General features: G+C 44.8%; 1 protein-coding gene across 3 annotated transcripts in view; it reads right to left on the bottom strand.

Moving 5' to 3' along the window:
- Nucleotides 1–19278, bottom strand: part of LOC147438194 (alpha/beta-Hydrolases superfamily protein) — a 147561-nt gene extending 128283 nt beyond the window's left edge. Inside the window, exons 1-3 of one of the 3 annotated variants that reach the window (XM_086486086.1) lie at nucleotides 19002–19278; nucleotides 1532–1633; nucleotides 1374–1447 (exon numbers count right to left, since the gene is read on the bottom strand). In XM_086486086.1, coding sequence (XP_086342212.1) covers nucleotides 1374–1447; nucleotides 1532–1633; nucleotides 19002–19072 — 247 coding nt within the window. In that variant the 5' untranslated portion in view covers nucleotides 19073–19278. The remainder of the gene's footprint in view (nucleotides 1–1373; nucleotides 1448–1531; nucleotides 1634–19001) is intronic. The other 2 variants (XM_086486088.1, XM_086486087.1) reach the window with 2 other exon arrangements.
- Nucleotides 19279–19582: the final 304 nt, after the last annotated feature.

Raw genomic sequence — 19582 nt, 5'->3', positions numbered from 1 at the left:
TTCCAGTAATTATTAGATAAAAATGAATTATTTAACTTGAAAATTTGATGTGCACAAGATCCATATCGTAGTTAAGGTTCTGAGACCATGAAATTTTCAAGGGAGGACCTCCCAGCTACGCAAACCACCTATGGAAACAACTTCAAGAAACTGTCCCACCATGATAGCCATCATCCGTCAGCACCCCCTAGCTGGGACCAGCATCCGTAAGACAATGAGTTCCATACCAGCCTCGCCCCCTCGGAGTGACCTCGTGCTGCTGACCAAGCCTCGCAAGCTCTCAATTCTCGCTCTCCTAGTGGTGGTTGTCCATGCAACTAAGGTCCCAGACCTCCCTTAATAAGTGACTACATGCTAGTTGTACTCATGATCTGCTCCTTGGAGGGAAAGGATGATAAGCCAACCGATTCTGCTTTGTACTCAAGTCGCCAGATTTTGCTTCTTCCACCATGTTTGGAAGGCCAAAAACGGTCGAGTGTTTGAACTTTGCCAGGAGCTCTCGGTAGCCAACTACGCAGAGATAATCCATGATAGCAGGGAAACTATTATTGGGATTGGAAAAAGCAAGACTTCTGACGAGTGGAATTGGGTGACTCTTACTGCCAGGTCTATGTCAATGTGATGTTTGTGGGGATGGGGCGCCTTTTTGAATGTAAGTAGCCATGGAGCATGGTGCTGATGTAATGGTTTTCTCCTATTCTTATTACCTCTCACATATCGTGAGATTTGCAAAAAAAAAAAGAAACCAAAACAAGTTACAATGACAGCCATGCTCCCTTTGAGCCATGGCATCAAACAACAACCCAGTCACAAAAATGCAGATTTATCAACTGATAAAGGGTGTCACCCTGTAACCGTACGTCATTCATAGCACAGGGGAAGATAGACGGACTTGAGCTTGCCACCAAGGAGAGACCGTTGCCACAGCACACTCCTTGACCGCTAAACATAACGCCGGGAAAAAAAAACAGCCAGTATCACGTTTTTTTCTTCTTGTTTTTTAGCACACTAATAGTGTTTGTTGTAGATCTCGAGACAAGCAATTTGGCTGATGAGGTCTAATTTCTGGACCTATAATCCACCTGCAATACTGTCAGGTTGGATGGACCCCTGCACAATCTAGACTCTTCTCCTAACAATGTCCTAGACTAGATCTCCTCTCCTACGACGAGGACATAACAGCAACAAACACACAGAGTTAAAATTTTTATATTAGGTCTTAGCAATGAAAATTTCCTGGGCTTGAATGGTTGAGCTCTTGCCCTGGGTGTACTTGGAAATCGTTTTTACTATAGTCCATGCTAATGCTTCAACTGGAACTACAAATGGAAATGTGTAAGTTACAGCCTCCTCCTGGGATAGACACAAAATACCTGGATTTCCTGGAATAAAAACGACTCTCAGCTTTGGAGCTTCTACCAGAATTTCCATTAGCTCAGTCATATACCTAACCAACAAAGGAAAACAAGAAATTTCAATCCGCTCAAGGATCACCTTCCTAAGCATTTCTTGTAGCAACGCAAGTGCTTACCCATTAATTCTCTCAACTCGTAAAGTGGTATCACCAATAGCCATGCTTACTGCTGTGCTGGAAGATGAGGTATGTCTACCATAAAAGAGAGGTATATCTGTCCTGAACAAAAAAATGCAAGATGAGACACGTCTACCATAAAAGAGAAATACAAGACGAGAATATTTTGACTTGATCCTGATTTCACTGCACTATTGTCATCGATCAAAAATCCATTAAAATAATAAATTATTACAGAGCTTGCTTCATTCTACTACACTTTCAGAAATAACATTTCAGTTATCCTAAGAATGTGAACACCAGCTAGTGTAATTGATAACCATCCACTCATGCCTGCAAGACCCTTCTGGCTCACATGCAGTGACAACTTAAAGATGGAGGCGTCTTACTAGTAATATAGAGGTGCACCTTAGCATGCTTCATATGTATGTTCTCTCATGTTATAGGCCGCAACGGCACAATGTCCCACTTACAAATTCATCCCCCTAACCCAATTTCATACTCTCTTTTGAAACACCATTGATTAGCCTTGCCTGCTCTTCCCAAGACCATTGACACTCTTGTTCGCCCTCAATATTCCCATGCATTGATAGTGCCTACGCCTCAAACAACTCAGCAACTATGTGATGCCACAAGACGTAGGAACAAATTGTTAGAACAATGCAGCATACAATTTGGCTATGTAATGATATAAAAGGTAGGAACAAACCTCTGGAAAAACGCATCATTTAAAGGGTTGTTTCATCAAACAAAATCGTAGCAATATGGCTATTTTTCATTCCCAAAATAATTGTAATACGTGGTGTAAATCACAATTTCACAAGGAAAAAAGTGGAGATTACACTTACTCAACAAGGTATGCCTTAGGAACAATGAGTTATCTATCTAATTTCTGTCACAAAGAGATGACGGTGCAACCCTAACTGACCACAGATGGAGAGGCACAACAAGGAGGGAAGGAGAAGCAAGCAGAGATGCAAGCACAGCGGGGAGTGAAGGTGAGGAGAGAGAGAAAAGTGCATCATGCATGACGCCTGGGAAAAAGGTGGGTTATGGGGTGGTTGGTAGCCCATGGTGAATTGCAGCTTGATTTACGGGTTACATGTGGCATAGTCATGCGGATGGGTGGGTGTTTTTCGACATTTTTGAAAGCATTGACTTTTTGGACGTTTCTTTTTAGGCTTTCTAAAGGGCAGTGTTCTGTATCACTCAAGGAAAGAACCACAAGAAATTTTTTGCTTGTTGCGATCGCACGTAACCCAAGTCCACTTGGGCGTGTAGATTTCTAATCGTGTTTTTGAAGAGTAACATGTAACCCAAGAAAGAAGGGCTTGTCCAGCCTCCCCTTGTTCCTCTTTTCACTCATTGAGAGCGGACCGTGCACTTAGCGGCCGGCCAAATCGACGTGAGGTGGTAAAAGGCAACTTTGGTGTGAGCGCAAGGCCGCCAAGGGGTGCACCCACAGGGAAAAGTGGAGCTCGGCTAAGAGAAAAGCCTTCTCAAACACCGATTGCAAGCTAAAGAACTCAAGAACCTTAAGAACCTCAAGAACCCAAGTTCCTTGCGAACTTAAGTACCCAAGATCTCAATGTATGGTCATGACCCGAAGCAGAATGGATACTTTGCGTGAAGGTGATGAGCATGGAGGTGGTGACGAAGAATTTTCCCCACCAGGAGGATTTTTTCCCGACCCTCCCCCTTCCCCATCTACGCCACGGGTTGTACCAAATCCTATGGAGGTTTTGATCAAGTCGATGATGGACATGATGCTACAACAAGAGGTGCAACGCGCCGCCTTGGATCGCGAGCATGAACAAGCGCGCTTGGCGACCGAGGAAAGAAAGGCAGCTATGGAGCTTGAGCGTGAGCAAGCACGCGAAGCTCAACGCATAGCGGCCGAAGAAAGGCGAGCGGCCTTGGAATTAGAGCGTGAGGCGCAGAGAGACCAACGCATGCAAGAGTTGGTCCTACAGGTACTCACCTCGAAGTCCGAGCTGGTCAAAGGTGTAGACAGTTCATCAAGTAGCACAAGCAAAGATTTGGACTCCAACAATCCAGTCACTGAGAAGTTGACATTCAGTAAGTATGACGGTAAGATGGATGCTAATGTTATTCATTCTTGGTTGCATCAATTTAATGCTTACTTTGCGACAACTAAGAAAACAAGAAATAGCAAAGTTTTGACGACAGCCATGTATCTTGCCGGTGATACCATTAATTGGTATTACGCATGGCGAGGCACAGTTGACCGCACACCTAGAGAAAGCCGAAGAAGGCGTGCCCCTTTCTTTCAATTGGCTCGACTTCCAAGACAAGCTCAAGGCACGGTTTATGCCACCTAACTACCTAGCGCGGTTGAAAGACGATTAGAGCAATCTCAAACAAAATGATATGCCAGTTATGTCCTTCTCTAATCGTGTTTTGCAGCTCGGCACCCAATTACGCAAATCGGATGATGAGTGCAAAGAGGCATTCCTTTAAGGGTTGGACGAGTACATCAAGTTTGATGTCGAAGTACTAGACCCAATAGATCTCAACAAGGCGGTAGCAATTGCTCTCGCATAAGAGATGAAGCACAACAAAGGAAAGCCTAAGGAGAACAAGTCTTCTCCCCGCACCTCTCAGACTCCTCAGAACCCACAGAGCGGTAAGAACGGTAAAAATAGTAAAAACGGTAACTCTTTTAGCCAATCTTCCTTTAATCCTTCGGAAAAGAACTCTCAAAATGAATCTAAGGGTAAAGCTAAAACACTTGCTAAACCTAAGCTAGCCCCGGATGAAAAAGCCGCACAAGGAATTATAGGAGGGTACATAACGCCAGAAGAACAAGTCATTTATTCTAAGGAAGGTCGATGTTATCAATGTCACGTCAAGGGTCATATAAAGAAGACATGTCCTCAGAACGCATCCAACGAACCTCAAGAACCCGCAGAACCCACATCCTCTGTTAATGCCATAAATGAGAACATTAGTGTGTCCCAAGTTTCTAATGATCATCTAGCTGATGAGTCTCTCATGAAGTGTTATGGTCATATGAATGGTCAACGCATGGTGATCTTGTTTGATTCAGGCAGTATGCATGATGTGATTGGTGCCTCTTGTAGAAAGAGCTCGCTTGGAGGTTAGCCAGACAACTCCTCTCGAGGTGTCGAGCTTTGCTCCTGGTATGACTCTCTCATTACACGAGAGTGCCTTGATGTGTTATTCACTGTTCAGCAAGCTTTCTTCCGTAGAAAATTTATAGTGTCTCCTCTTTTAGGATGTGATATGATTTTGGGCATTAGATGGTTTCGTGAACATAACCCTCTAACTGATTGGGCAAACAATACGCTCACTCTAAATGCCAAAAGTGACTCCGCCCATTATCATTCGTAGTGAGGAGGTTATTCATTCTTTACCTCTCATTCCTAATGTGCAGGCGAAGCTTGAAAAGAAACAGGAGAAGGAGACTCTCTCAGTCTTTTCTTCTCCAAAGCACGACACACATGTTTTGCATGATAGAGATGTAATTGTTCACAAGGATGATGGTTTAGATAATGATTTTTTTTGTGAAGCTAGACTCATTGCAAATACGATCAATCACGTAGAACCGATCTTGGCTCTCGAGTCGAGGTCCAAAGAACCCACTTAGGAAGTATTGTGTGTTCGCATGATTAGTCAGCACGCATTGTTCGAGTTTTTCATTCGTGACGGTTTCTTGTATTTTCGTCACCGTCTTTATGTCTTCCCTTTCCATAGGCATGCCGTATTGTACGATACACATGATTCACTCACGGATGAGCACGAATGTATGTGGATCTCTCTCAAAAATAAAAAATGTTTGCATTCAAGGAATTCACATTGTTTCTAGATTGTCCGTTTTGTCAATCGCTTTTGCATGTTTCCATAGTGGTCTCGTATGGTCCCGTACGTTTTGTACGCGTACGATGATGTGCGGTACTAAACGAACTAAAAAAATTTATGATGTACGATGGCGTTATATACGTTCAAATTAAAAAAAACAAATAATTCTCAAGTCTAAGGCTTAGGCCTTAGAGAAACTTGACATTTGTATAGAATCTAGATTACAAGTTACAATACTACAATGTAAAGAGAATGAGCATTACAACCAAAATGATCATTGAAATTTGATAAGTAGAGAGTCAAGACTCAAGATGATACAAAAAAGTGGAAGGACCAAGTGGCAAGGGCTACAAAGTACTCAAAAAGTGGCACACCATAATAGAGAGACTAAATAGTAAAGTCTAAAGTAACTAGTCTAAGAGCTTCTAGTCACTAGTCACTAGTGCTCTCATCATCTTCCTCATCTTTCTCTTCTGAGCCTTGCTCATCAACATCATCCTCTTCCTCACAAGAGTTGAAGGATGACGGCTCATAATGTCCATCACCAATGAGGTTGCCTTCATCATCATACTCTCGCTCTCTAGGCTCTCTATCCTCCATAGTGATAGCCGCCACACAATAGCCGCTTCCGGAGCCTCGCCGCACATAGGTCCTAAGAGCCTCCGTGGGTGTTGTTGATGCTCTGCCTCTACCTCTTGTAGCCCTGGAGGCTGGCACCTCTGCCTCTTGTAGCCGATGTAACTCCATGGATGACGACCTTCTTGCGTGATCGTGTGCGAGGAACCTGGCGATCAATCTCCTCAAGCTCCAAGTAGAGCTCACGAAATATCATTTTCTCCTCAAGGTCTTGCTCTTTGTTGACACTCTTTAGAGTGTCAATCGTAAGTGTGAGCTCATTCACATTGACCTATTTGACATTTACAACATTGGACAATGAAAACATAATTAGTATATTCAAATTAATTAAAGACTAGAGTATAGAAAATGGAGTGAGTCATGATTATAATTTATAATTTATACCTGTTGAGCCACAAGCATCTCATGCATAGAGCGCAACATGCGTAAATTGGAGCGACAATAGATAAGTCGCTCTAATTGCTTCGTTGAGATCTTGTTTCGGATTTGGTGTGGATGAGGGAGTATGCGGACCAATTCCGCTCACATGCTCCCGATGAGCAATCCTAAAACACATCAAGAGATGCATAAGCTATAAGAGACTATAGTTAAAGACATTAAGCACAAAATGTGAAAGTTTAAGGCTTGCCGCTTACTTGGCCAAGAACCCTCAAAGCAAGTCTTTTGAGAGTGGGCAATTGATAGCCAAAGCTCTCCCACCAAAATAGAGGCTTCACCAAGGATTGCCGCTTCCAACACAAGTTGGAAGTAAATGCGGTGCCTCGTTGGTCGCTATAGTTGATTACCTCTTGGAGAAATGCTCCAATGTACTCTTCTTTTAGCACCTTAAAGAGATAATTGTTGCGCTCCTCAATAAGCTCTTGATTTGCACAGAGTTCCGGCTTCTTGTAAGCCCGATGCAAGAGAGCCGCAAAGTAATGGATAGGTCTCTTCATCCAATCCCACCGCTTTTTGATTAGGAGGAGAATGTCGTCTCTCTTGGGAGAGTCCTCGAGGTAATCAGTACAAGAAGAGAGAAAAAATGTACTACGTAGAGAAACAAGCATGTAGAATCTAGATATATAGAGTATGTAGTATGTAATAATAAATATGTAGTTATACCGTGTTCCATCGGGAGCCCCATCTAGGATTGTAGACTTCTCAATCTCCTTGTAAGCTTCCTCCATGAAGTGCCATAGAAGCCCAATAGTTGCCCGCTCCATGTCGGTCATGCAGAGAGCCTTGTACATAGGCAAGATCGCAATGACAAGACCTTTAATTTCTTGCCAAAACTCCTCCCCCAAGCAAAGCCGTTGGATGGCTTTTGCATCTTGTTGTGAAGCGGCGGACTCTCCATTCATCCATTCCTTAAACTCATCGGAGGCCATGGTCTTTTGTATTTTGTTTTGCACATCATAGAGCCGATCTAGAAGTAGCCACATAGCGGCAACGCGAGTGGCCGATGGCTTCTTCAACTCAAGGTCGGAGTAGGTGCGGTAAATTGCAAGCACCCTCACTTTGCCATTGATGAAATTGATGATGGAGAGTGCTTGGTTGAGGATATCTTTCACCCAACCTAGCTCCCCTATGTCTTCAAAGAGAAGGTCAAGGCAATGAGAGGCACATGGAGTTCATACTATGGATGGAAATTCCTTCTCTAGCCTCTTACTCATTGCCTTGCAATTTGAAGCATTGTCGGTAATCACTTGCACGACATGCTCCGCACCAACCTACATAACAAGCATTTGTGACAAAAAGAGTTAAAACTTAAAAGTTAAAACATAGGACTCATTGGCAATTGCTCAAGACATAAAGGCTCCATTTACGGTTTTACCTCAAGAATGGCTTGACGGGTGTGTTTCCAAATGAATGCCCCGGTCACTTTCTTCCCTCTCGAACCCGCATCCACCGCCCGCAAGAAGTACGTGCCAAGAGGACAAGAAACAAGAATGTTGATGATGCCCCTTTGCTTGCAGTCGCACCATCCGTCGGAGAGAAAAGAGCATCCATACTTTGCCCAACCCGCACGTACGGGCTCAAGTGACTTGTCAATCCTTGCCCTCTCTTCATCAAGCTTCTTTGTTCTCATGTCGTGGTATGACACACCCGTCCACCCTTCGCATGGACCAACCGCCGCAATTGCTATGATCATCCTCTTCAATCGCTCCAACCGAAGAATGTTGAAGCAGAGATTGCATTCAATCACCGTGCGGGCAATCTCTATTTCCGCGATTCTTTGTCTCTCCTTGAGAAAAGACGCCGGAGCATCCACCCACCGATTGAGCAAGAGAAGCTTGCTTTGCCATCTTCGGAGGGCGGCCAACATCACTTGAAGACCCCTTGGACTTCTTGGACTTCTTGGACTTCTTGGAGATGGCACCACCATCACATGAGGCCGCGGTGGCACCGGTAGCCATGGACATAGCTGGAGAGGCCTCTTCCTCCGAATCGGAGCTATCAACATCCGGCGACACGAACTCATCCGAGGTGACTCTACCCTTGCGTGTCTTCAATGGAAGATACTTTCTCTTGCATTCCGCAAGGATATCTTCGGGGATATTAGGACATGGGCCCGCTTGTCCTCCCATCTTTGTCAAGTGGATGATGAGACGGGTGACGGAAGAGGTCATACCTTTTGGGCAATATTTGCACCACCACTTGCAAGCGTTTTGCTTGCCCCCCCACCCGCTCAAAATATCGGCAATGCTTCTTAAAGGCTTCATGAAGAGGAGGCGGCATTATGTAGTATGTAGCTAGTAGCTACTAGTATGATGTATGATGTATCAATAGATTAGAGAGAGAGAGAGAGAGAGAGAGAGAGAGAGAGAGAGAGGGCACTTGGAAGGATGGAGTGGGGGTGGGAGAAGGAGAGACCCAAGGGAGCTTGAGGGGGAGAGACCCAAGGGAGAGAAGATGGAGACTCGAGAGCTTGAGCCTTGTCACTTGAGAGCTTCAATGGAAGCACATGGATGATGAGAGCATTGAGAGGCTTAGGGCTAGAGCTTGTACAATGTAACTTGTAGGTTGTGTTGGAGAATGTAACAGACTTGGACACTCCAAGTCAAGAATCAATCGCGACAGCACCAAATAACCACTTCAAACAATTCACAGATCACAATAGATTTGCACTGGCCCAGCGGAGTTCCGTGCCTAGAGATATTGGCCCCAAAGACTGGCGCCCCTTTCGGTATTTCTTTATGTATTAAATCAATGTCAAAGTACAAAGAGCGGTAAGGGTTTCACTCTCAGACTCTGCGTCCAAATGCTCTAAGAAGTGAGCTCTAAACCACTAATAAAAATCTTACAAGGGATGCCCAAAAGCAGAGCCCCAAAAGCTTAAAATCAAAAGCAGTTTCTCTCTCTCTGTCTAAAGAGAGCAAGTAAATAAATCAAATTCTCTCTCTCTCTCAAAGCGTAGCCAAAAAAAAGCATTTGTAGCGTCGCTAACTGCTTTTTTCCCAACCTCCGCCGAAAATTGCTGCCACGTGGCACTGGCGCCAGCTTTTAGGGTTTTTCAGCCAGCAGTTAGGGTTAGGGTTTTTGTAAAATTAGGGTTTCTGATAGAAATTAGGGTTTGCAGGATTTTTAGGGTTTCTACGGGTCGGTAGCCACGTCATCACTTTGTGACATACCCCCCTCTTAAAAGCATTGTAATCGATCGCGATTACGCCTACAAAACCGACAAAAGCCATAAACCGTCATAGCAGACACTGACTGTTAGTACCTACGTACTAGGAACACATATCTAGCGCATGTACCAAATCGACAGTCACATCACACGACATCACAGGACATCACCAGACATCACATGACATTCAACATTCATTCGGATCTTAGGGCATGATTTATCGGCAATGTAGCTAGCAATCACATCTAGGTCCAATCGGGACCTCATCGATGTCCGATTGACTAACCCCTATTGCAACCATGTCCATTCGAGATCAATCAGACCAAAATGCTGCAGTCATTTCGTCTATCATTTCCTACACTTAAGAGAAGTCAAGAACAAATCAGTATCATAATCAGGAATTCCATTTCATTAAAGTCCTACAGCAGAATACTGTCAGCTTTCAGTATCCCTGAAGCTCAAAGAGACATCAGTGACTCTAGTAAAGAGACATCGGTGACTCTAGTATCTAAATCAAGGCATCTGTTGACAAAGGAGCGGAGTGACTCCCCTCTTGTGCATCCCACTGCACCAGATCTCCAGCCAAGCTGAATTTTGGGTTCCGTTTGGAGTAGACTATGCTAAACCAAAAGCATCGAGGTAAAGTTTCACAATCTGAGGAGTATCTGCTAGGTCCTCCTCCTCCATCCACTTCGCATCCAATGCAGGATAGTTCTTGAACTTAACCAAGAACCACCTTCGGACTTTACCTTTAGTCTTCGTATCTTTATGTGCCAAAATCTGTTCAAGAACAAGGATCTCCTCGTTTTCTTCCACTTCGGGTTGCTCATCAGCCTCCCCATCATCTGGCACATCACCCTTAAAAGGTTTCAAGAGACTCACATGGAATGCATTGTGAATCCTCCAAGTATCTGGCAGTTTCAATCGGAAGGAGACATCATTTATCTTTTCAGTGATCTGGAAAGGTCCATAGTATCGCATACTAAGCTTTGGAAAAAGCCTTTCCTTTCCCTTTTTCTTTCGTAGGCGTGCCTTCTCAAAACGTAAGAGCACCCAATCATCCTCCTTCAATTTCATGTCGCGACGATGGCGATCCGCTGCCTTTTTCTGTCGTTCTTGAGACTTCTGCAAAGTCTCGCGAACCTTGGCAAAAGCCGTATCCAAATCTCGCGTATATTCATCCGCTTCAAAGATCTTATCTTTCGTGCTTAGGAAGGGTGGAACCTTCGCAGCACCTTCAACAATCTCAAATGGCGCCTTCCCCGTCGAAGAGTGTATTGTATTATTGTGGGCAAATTCCACCAAAGGTAAGTACTTTTCCCATTGAGTCTTCTGATCAGAGATATAAGATTTCAATAAATCTAGAACCACTGAATTTGCAATCTCAAATTGCCCATCAGTCTGCGGGTGGAAAGATGACGAGAACTGCAACCGCGTGCCAATGTTCTCCCAAATTGCCTTTCAAAACAAACTCGTGAATCTGGGGTCTCTGTCGGAGACAATCGTCTCAGGCATGCCATGTAATCTGAAGATCTGGGCCACAAACAGTCTTGCTAAGTGATCCGGCTTGACTGTTTTCTTCACTGGAATGAAATGAGCCTATCTGTCAATAGTAGTCTAGATACCATCGTGACCACTCTGTGTTCTCGGGAGATCAAAAATGAAATCCATCGCAATACTTTCCCAGGGGCGGGGGGGTATGGGTAAAGGGTGTAACAATCCCTGTGCCTTATGCCTATCAAACTTGACCTTCTGGCATACTAAGCAACTGCGCACAAACTCTTCCACATCCTTTTTGAGTCTCTGCCAAAAGAAGTATCTTTCTACCCCGTTCATGGTGCTAGCAATGCCACGGTGACCCGTAAAAGGTGGACAAAACCTTTTCCCTCAACGGCTGTGTAACGCACAACATAGTCTTTCTCATCAAGTAGCCTTCCCGAAGGGAGTATCCAGCTACTGTCTCCCCATCCCGTATCCGTGTGAAAATATCTGCAAAATCTGTATCTGTGGCATACTGATCGACCATATCCTCGAAGCTCCTATGATGCATCGAGGAAATAGCCAGAACCAACGGCTTCCGAGACAAAGCATCGGCCACCACATTCTTATATCCCTGCACATGGACAGTCTGGAAGTGAAACTGTGACAAGATGTTCGCCCACCGCATCTGCTTTTCCGAAAGCTGCTTCTGTGACAAGAAGTAGCGCAAACTCTGATGGTCTGTAAAGACAGTAAAATCCGCTCCGAGTAGGTAATGCCGCCACTGAGTAAGAACATGGATAACCGCCAAAAGCTCTTTCTCATATATTTGTGCTGTCATCTCCGGCCTAGAAAACAATTGGCTCTCGTAAGCAATGACATGGCCTTCTTGCATCAAGACCGCACCCAGACTACGACCACAAGCATCACAATATACTTCAAATGACTTCTGCAAGTCTGGCAAAGTCAAAACCGGTCCCGTAGTCAATTTCTCTTTCAATGTCTGAAAGGCAGTCACCTCTATGGATCCCCACGAGAAAGGGACTCCTTTCTGTGTCAAGATATGCAAAGGGGAAGCAACCTCTGCAAACTTTCGTATGAACCACCTGTAGTACGAACACAGTCCCAAGAAGCTTCTCACTTCATGGACATTCTTCAAATCGGGCCAATCACGTATAGTCTCTATCTTGGCCGGGTCCATTTGCACTCCAACTGCTGAGACAATGTCTCCCAAAAAGTGTATCTCTAGTAGGACAAATTCACTTTTCTTTGCATTAATCACTAACTTGTGATCTCATAATGCCTGAAAGACCTGAAGCAGATGATCTCTGTGTTCTGCCTCATTCTTGGAGAAAACAATGATGTCGTCAAAGAAAGTGCCAACAAATAGCCTGTACTCTCGAAACATCCTATCCATCATCCGGTTAAATGTCGCAGGAGCATTGATTAAGCCAAAAGGCATCACCAAAAACTCAAATAACCCAAAAGTAGTCCGAAAGGCTGTCTTGTAGACGTCTCCCGGTGCGATTCGGATCTGATGATATCCACTCTTCAAGTCAATCCTACTAAAGCACGAGGATCCCTGTAACCTATTGAGTATATCATCGATCCTAGGAATCGGAAATCTGTTCTTGATGGTGATTTTGTTGAGAGCTCTATAATCGATGCACACCCTCTAAGATCCGTCTTTCTTCAAAACCAACAACACTGGAGAGCAATACGGTGAAGTACTAGGCTGGACAAGACCCTTTTCCAAGAGGTCTTCTCATTGTGTCATGGCCTCATTTGTGGGGTAGGTCAGGCTGCAGAGCGAATGGCAAAGCCCCGCTTCACATGACTCATCAACTCCTGAATAGAAGCTGACTTCTGCCCCAAGCAGTGATCTCGGATCTCTGTAGGTAGACCCAAGGTGAACCGCTCAATCTGTTCTCTGAACGAGATCTTCTTGAATGAAGAGGCGGGTAGAAAAGAGCTCCAGAATCTTTCACAGTAAGCATTGATTGTATCTTTCTTGGTCATCCGAAGATGTTCCAAGCAGCTCGTATATCTTGTTCATATTCTTGCGTCAACCAAGAAGAAATAAAAAGCTTCTTAAATTTCAACCATTTTACTGGCGCAGTCTTGTTTAAAAGAAGCATGGACCACCAAGTACGAGCATTCCCCTTAAAGTAAGAGGCAGCTCTCCGAATCTTGGAGTGCTCTGAATAGCGTCCTCTCGCAAAAGCGATGTCAAACTGCTGTATAAAAGACAAAGCCTTCGAAGCATTTGAGTATCCTGAAAAAGTATCAAACTTGATCAAGTGGCCACCTTCCTTAAACTTTCGAACTTTCTTGCTTTTATCTTCGAGAAAGTCATACTGGTTGGCTTTGTAAAAATCTTCTTGTTCGCATAAAAGTTTCCGTCATCGGAATCTGAGTTGTCTGTAGACGAGTCCTCAGCAGAACTGTCAGTCTCTGGGCGAGATTTAGCCTTCTTTGCCTTTTTCTTGCCCTTTCCGAAGCTTTGTTTCTTGCTTCGCTTTTTACCTTTTCTGTCTTCTTCGCTCGAATATGAAGAGCTAGAAGAACTGTCAGAATAAGAAGAAGAAGAAGAACTGGGTACTCCTTCTCGAACACACTTCTTCAGTTTCTTTCCCTTGTCAAAAGTCCACTGACGACCCAAATATCTCTTCCGCTTTTTGCCATGCTTTTTGGCTTTCTTTTGCGCGTCAAAAAGCTGAGCAATCCGTGCATCCACCACCTCTTGTAATTCCTTCTCTAAATACTGTTTTTGATCAGAAGGTTTCTTGAGAGCGGGTTTCAGGGGTAGTGTAGAGGTTTTCTGCCACTGCGCATGCACTTCCTGAAAAGAAGTCTCACTCATATATTTTGCCAATTTCGGATCCTTCGCAAAACTAAGCATCATCTTTGTTGCATCACCGATCAATTGACTACGCTTCATCTCTCTTTGCTCCGCCTGAGTAGGCCGAGGCAGGCCATACTCTCTGTCGGAATCTTCGTTGTGATCCCTGCCCGCATCTCCAAATGCAGAGGGAGTCGACTGATCCTTGCGTGAAGCCATAGGTGCCGCGGAAAAAAAATTGGGGATCGGATTTCCCGTAGAAGAGAAATCGGTCGTACTCTGATACCACTATAACAGACTTGGACACTCCAAGTCAAGAATCAATCGCGACACCACCAAATAACCACTTCAAAACAATTCACAGATCACAATAGATTTGCACTGGCCCGGCGGAGTTCCGTGCCTAGAGATATTGGCCCCAAAGACTGGCGCCCCTTTCGGTATTTCTTTATGTATTAAATCAATGTCAAAGTACAAAGAGCGGCTAGGGTTTCACTCTCAGACTCTGCGTCCAGATGCTCTGAGAAGTGAGCCCTAAACCACTAATAAAAAGGTTACAAGGGATGCCCAAAAGCAGAGCCCCAAAAGCTTAAAATCAAAAGCAATTTCTCTCCACGTAAATAAAGCAAATTCTCTCTTTCTCTCAATGCGTAGCCAAAAAAAAGCATTTGTAGCGTCGCTGGCTGCTTTTTTCGCAACCTCCGCAATTTCCAGAAACTGCTGCCACATGGCACTTGCGCCAGCTTTTAGGGTTTTTCAGCCACTTAGGGTTTCAGCCAGCAGTTAGGGTTAGGGTTTCTGCAAAATTAGGGTTTCTGGCAGAAATTAGGGTTTGCAGGATTTTTAGGGTTTCTGTTGTAGGTAGCCACGTCATCACTTTGTGACAGAGAACGAGGGGGAGGAGTTGCTTAAATAGGAAGTCCGAAGAGGAAGAGCATGGGAGAGGGAGAGCAATGAGCATGAGGCATTATGCACATTGCATATAATGCATGTGAGAGGGAAAGCATGGCAATGGCCCATGGGCATTGGCACATGGTTGCAAAACAGCTCCAAAACGGCTACCTGTAAACGTTCAAAAACTGCCAACGGTCATAAACGGCTATAAAATTTTGCCATACGGAACGTACGAAACGGACAGTACAGGACGGGTCCAGCCGAACGGAACAAAACGTTCCGTACGATGTACGAAAACTACCTTGCATGTTTCTTCCTTGGCATGACACACTCTTAGAAAGAGCACAAGTAAGATTGTCTATCAAGCATCGGCATTTCCATTGTGATTTGTCACAGTTGATAGGTTTAGGTCGAAAGGTCAAGATTCGATCCCACTTTTTGCGTGTGTTTGGTGAACAGTTTGGCACTACGTCCCTTTGTTCATCTGCATTGCATGCGCAGTCTTTTCGGAAGAACAGTATTTTTCCAGTCACTCTACATGGAATGGGTATGTTCATGATTTTGTGTTGGAAGTGGTTTTAGGAATTTTCCTCCTCGGAGATTCTTGAAGAAGGTGGACCCACGTCCATAGACGCAGTTGGAGCATTGAAGCCGCCACAGATCACTTTGCTTCGCTTTCGACGCAGCCCATAGAAGCAAGCATTGCAGACCTTCATGAAGTTCAAGTATCGCACGACCCACGCATCAGAGTGGGCCGGCGAAGAGTTCTTCGCATGATTCCACGAGTTGTTGGCAACTTGGCGCACTCCCTCGACGCCATGCAGCTCGGTACCAGTACCTCACTTTGAAAAGGAGGGGATGTCACGTGCACATCTAAGGTCTAGGGTTCAGGTCAGCTTAGGAAGTGTTCTGGTACCTTTGTGAGCCTGCGAGCAGATCGTGCATGTCCAGGCACTTAGATTAGTTGCATATCCTCTGGTTGCACACAGCATGATCATCAGCATGACATTCAATACCCATCATGAGCATTTTAAAAAGTATAGAACCCTTTTTCCCAAAATACACATTTTTCACTTATTATTCAATAAGTGACTTTTGTTGAAAGAGTGAGTAGGGAAAATTGCTAAGGCTCTATAAAAGAAACCTAGCGCTAGCACTTTTTGGCAGACGAAGCAGAAGAAGTTCTAGCAACTTGCATTGCCCTTCTCAGCAAGACAGACAGAGAGCCTAGCGTTTCCAGCCAACAAGATCCTCTAGCGTTTTTCTGTAGTAGATCATCCCCAGCGTTTTCTGGCATTTTTCCTGTAGCAGATCAAGCCTAGCGTTTGCAGTTCCACAACGCCAGTACTCTCTGGGGTGGAATTCCGCCACTCCGTGTCGCGTGTCATCTCTCTCTCTCATTTCAGTTGTTATTGAAGTGCTGTTCTTTTCTATTGGCACGTGGTGCCCGTCTTGTGACATCTCCTCCACGCAGTGTTGTGGAAACTACTTAGAGGGGCTCCCTAATCCTGCTTCGTCGAGGTGTAGCAATTTTCAACCTAGTGAATCTCTAGTAAAGGTAGATGGGCAAGTCTTCTTTTTTGTGTTTGCCTTCTTCTTTTGTTTTTTATTTTTAGCTTGCAATTCCTGCTCTTTATGTGTGTTTGTGTGTATAGAGTGTGTGTATGTAGAGTTTGGAATTTGCAAGCCTCGTTTTCCCTGTTAAAGTTATAGAATCCCAACTAAATAGCCCAATGTGTTCCAAGTTTATTATTTGTCTTTAGGTATTTGTTTCACTTATTTGTCGAGATACTCGGTAGGGCAATTTGTTGAGGGAGGTACTTAAGGAACCCAAGCTAGTATATAAGAAACACCTAGTCCCCCATTGTATTATCATCTATTTCATTGCCCAATTGGTTGGTTCAATAGATTCTCTCTTTTCTCTCTCGTGCATTCTCTCTTGGCTCTACGCTTCCGCATCATTGACTTTGACATGGTATCAGAGCTTGGAGGGAGAATTGGCACGGCAAAGACAAGGATCTTTGGGCGTTGAAGAAAGAGGAATCAGCGTTTTCAAAGTAACGATTCTTGCTCTTCGTGTTTTTGGTGGCGAGGGGAGGAAAGGGAGATCCTTGAGGAGGAGGCTACGTTTTTGGCAATAGGCATTTCTGCTTGCCATAGCGTTTTGAAAATGCAAGCAAGTAGGAGGACCTCCATCGACACTTGAAGGGCGGTGCATTTGGCAGACCTACATTTCTATTGGCATTATGGAGCACAGCCTATAGCACTCGGGGAAGTTCTATAGCATCTCCAAAACGCAAGCAGTTCTAGCGCGCCAATTCGTAAGTGTCTTCAAATGCACTTGAATCGGCGGGTGCTGAGGAAGCTTTTTACTAGGCGTTTTGAAATGCTGCATGCAGAGAACTGCTTGGCCTTCAAGCGTTTTGAAAAACTGCTTGCAAAGCTATGTCACCGGGGATGGGCACCACGTGCCAACGGAAAAAAATGCACTGAATAACTTTAAGCACTTCATATAACAACTGAACTGAAAGAGAGAGAGCACGCGACACGGAGTGGCGGAATTCCACCCCAGAGAGTATTGGCCCCAAACCGTGGCGTTTCGGTATTTCTATATATTACTTGAACTCTATGAGACGCCGGCACTCCATCCTTTGCACCTCACGCCAAGCATGCTGGAGAATGAGCCCTTGGCTCATATTTAAAGGCCCTTGGCCATGAAAAGCAGTTACAGGAAAAGCATCAAACTCAAAAGCATCAGGTCTGCCGCCCAAAGCTGCTCAACGTAAATCACCGAAATCCGTACACCTGCCACGTCATCATGTCAGAGCGAATTGCAGAACTCCGTACAGTTGCCATGTCATCATGTCAGCGCAAATTTCATGAATCTATAGTCGCCATGTCATCAGTTCTCCGCGCGTGTGTGTGTGGGCTTGCTTTATTTTAATGCCTTTATGTCACGTGGGCCCCATCATCGGACGGGGTTTTATAAGTTGGTGAGAACTCTTCTTTAAGAATAGGCCACTCAGCAAGACTTTGTAAGTCAGTAAAACTTCTTTTGCTGCTTCAGCTTCTTCTTCTTAGGGTTTAGGCCCCTCGGCCGGGATCTCCAAGTTGGCTCCGTTTTCAATGGCTTGACACGTGAGCCATTTGTGACAGTCTACGAGAGCCTCCACGCGCTGCTTGAAGTTACAGCATATTGGGATGCTAGTCAAGAATCTTCCTTGATTTTTGGTGCTTTTCGCATTGGGTTGTTGGGATTTGTTGTTGTTGCCCTACCACTCTATCTCAACTCGCTCTACCAAGCTTCTCCATCAGGGTTCCAAACGTTGTTATCATCAAGGCTCCTTCACTCTCTTCTTGGAGTTCCCTCTCCATCTCTGCTCTTTAGGAGCCACCTTCAGCAAGTGACTAGCTTCTATCCTGGCTGATAGCTTCTTGTTAGCTCCAGTGTAGCGCTTTGTTGGTTATCTTGTGGCATCCTCCTTATTTGTGATCCAAAAAAAACTCATTATCTTCTCTTTCACAATCATCAAGAAATGATAGAAGGCAATGGTGATCTCAATTGTCTCTTCTCCCTCGTCGTCGTCATTGACTGCTCTCTCTTCTGTTTATCCTTTACCTTTGTTGCCAGATCATATCAGTTGGCGGGCAATGCTCGACGTTTGAACTCGTGCAGATGTTCCTTGTCCTTTTGTCTGCTCATGGCTTTTGGTGGTTTAGAAGTGTGCTTTTGGTGGAAGTTCTGAGGTTGCTCTCTTCTCTCTCCACTTAGCTTACCAAGCCACTTTTTAGGACAGGTATCTTACCCTGGCTTTCAGTTTTCTATGGTTTGCCATGTGGCTCCTTGTATCGAGATTTTACAGGGCCGCTTAGTCATTAGAGATGTACTTGCCCTCAGAATCCGCCCCATCTCGGCATTTTGAGGGAATTTCCAACTAGCCTCTTTGCTTTGAAAAAAAATTGTATCTGATATATCATATGTCCCATAGGTCGAGTTCGGCCTCCCATGAACATGATGTAACTCTCTCTCTCTCTCTCTCTCACATATTGGGACTATACTTAACCCTATACTTACACCTAGCTAGGACATTGATGCACTAAATTGGCATTGGCGAAGTGCGGCTCATCAAATGAGACCCGGATAAAACAACAACGGGAAAACAACTTGCCTGGAAATAAGAAGGGAAACGTTTGCTGCCGGATTGCCCTGCCAACGACTAGCCACCAAGGAATGCAGCATTTAAATTCTGTGTCTTAGTTCCCGTTTAGCTTATTTTCGTGTTATGGGCATTTGCATCTATTAATTGAACTCAAACTGATGAGAGCTCAGCAAACCACTCGCATGCGAGTGTCGAGTCTCCGGAGTTTGGACTGCTCGACACCTCTCTCTCGCTGCATAAAAGCTAGTGGAAGGAAATGGCTCGTGCCAGAGAGGGGCCTGCATGTTGGGAAACAAAAAAGTAAATTCGGGCCCCATAGGTAAATTCGAATTGTCGCAACTTGAGCCTCGATCCCACCACGACCTCCTCACAGCTTGAGCCTCGATCCCACGACCTCCCTCCAACGATGCATGTGCTCTAACCATCACACCCGCATGCATTCACTAAAATATATGGCGTTGACCTCCCCAGCACGATGCACGTGCTCTAACCATTACGCCCGCATGCGTTCACTGAAATATGTGGCATTTCAATGCCACATATGTAAATGCACACCGATTTGTAAATTCGGGCAGCCCAATTGCACAGCC

The sequence above is a fragment of the Adiantum capillus-veneris genome, chromosome 17 (assembly GCF_014529385.1).
Source record: "Adiantum capillus-veneris isolate H3 chromosome 17, ASM1452938v2, whole genome shotgun sequence".
Taxonomy (NCBI): Eukaryota; Viridiplantae; Streptophyta; class Polypodiopsida; order Polypodiales; family Pteridaceae; genus Adiantum; species Adiantum capillus-veneris.
The sequence above is the reverse complement of the archived record's forward strand: the minus strand, read 5'-3'. Positions and strand labels throughout refer to the sequence as shown.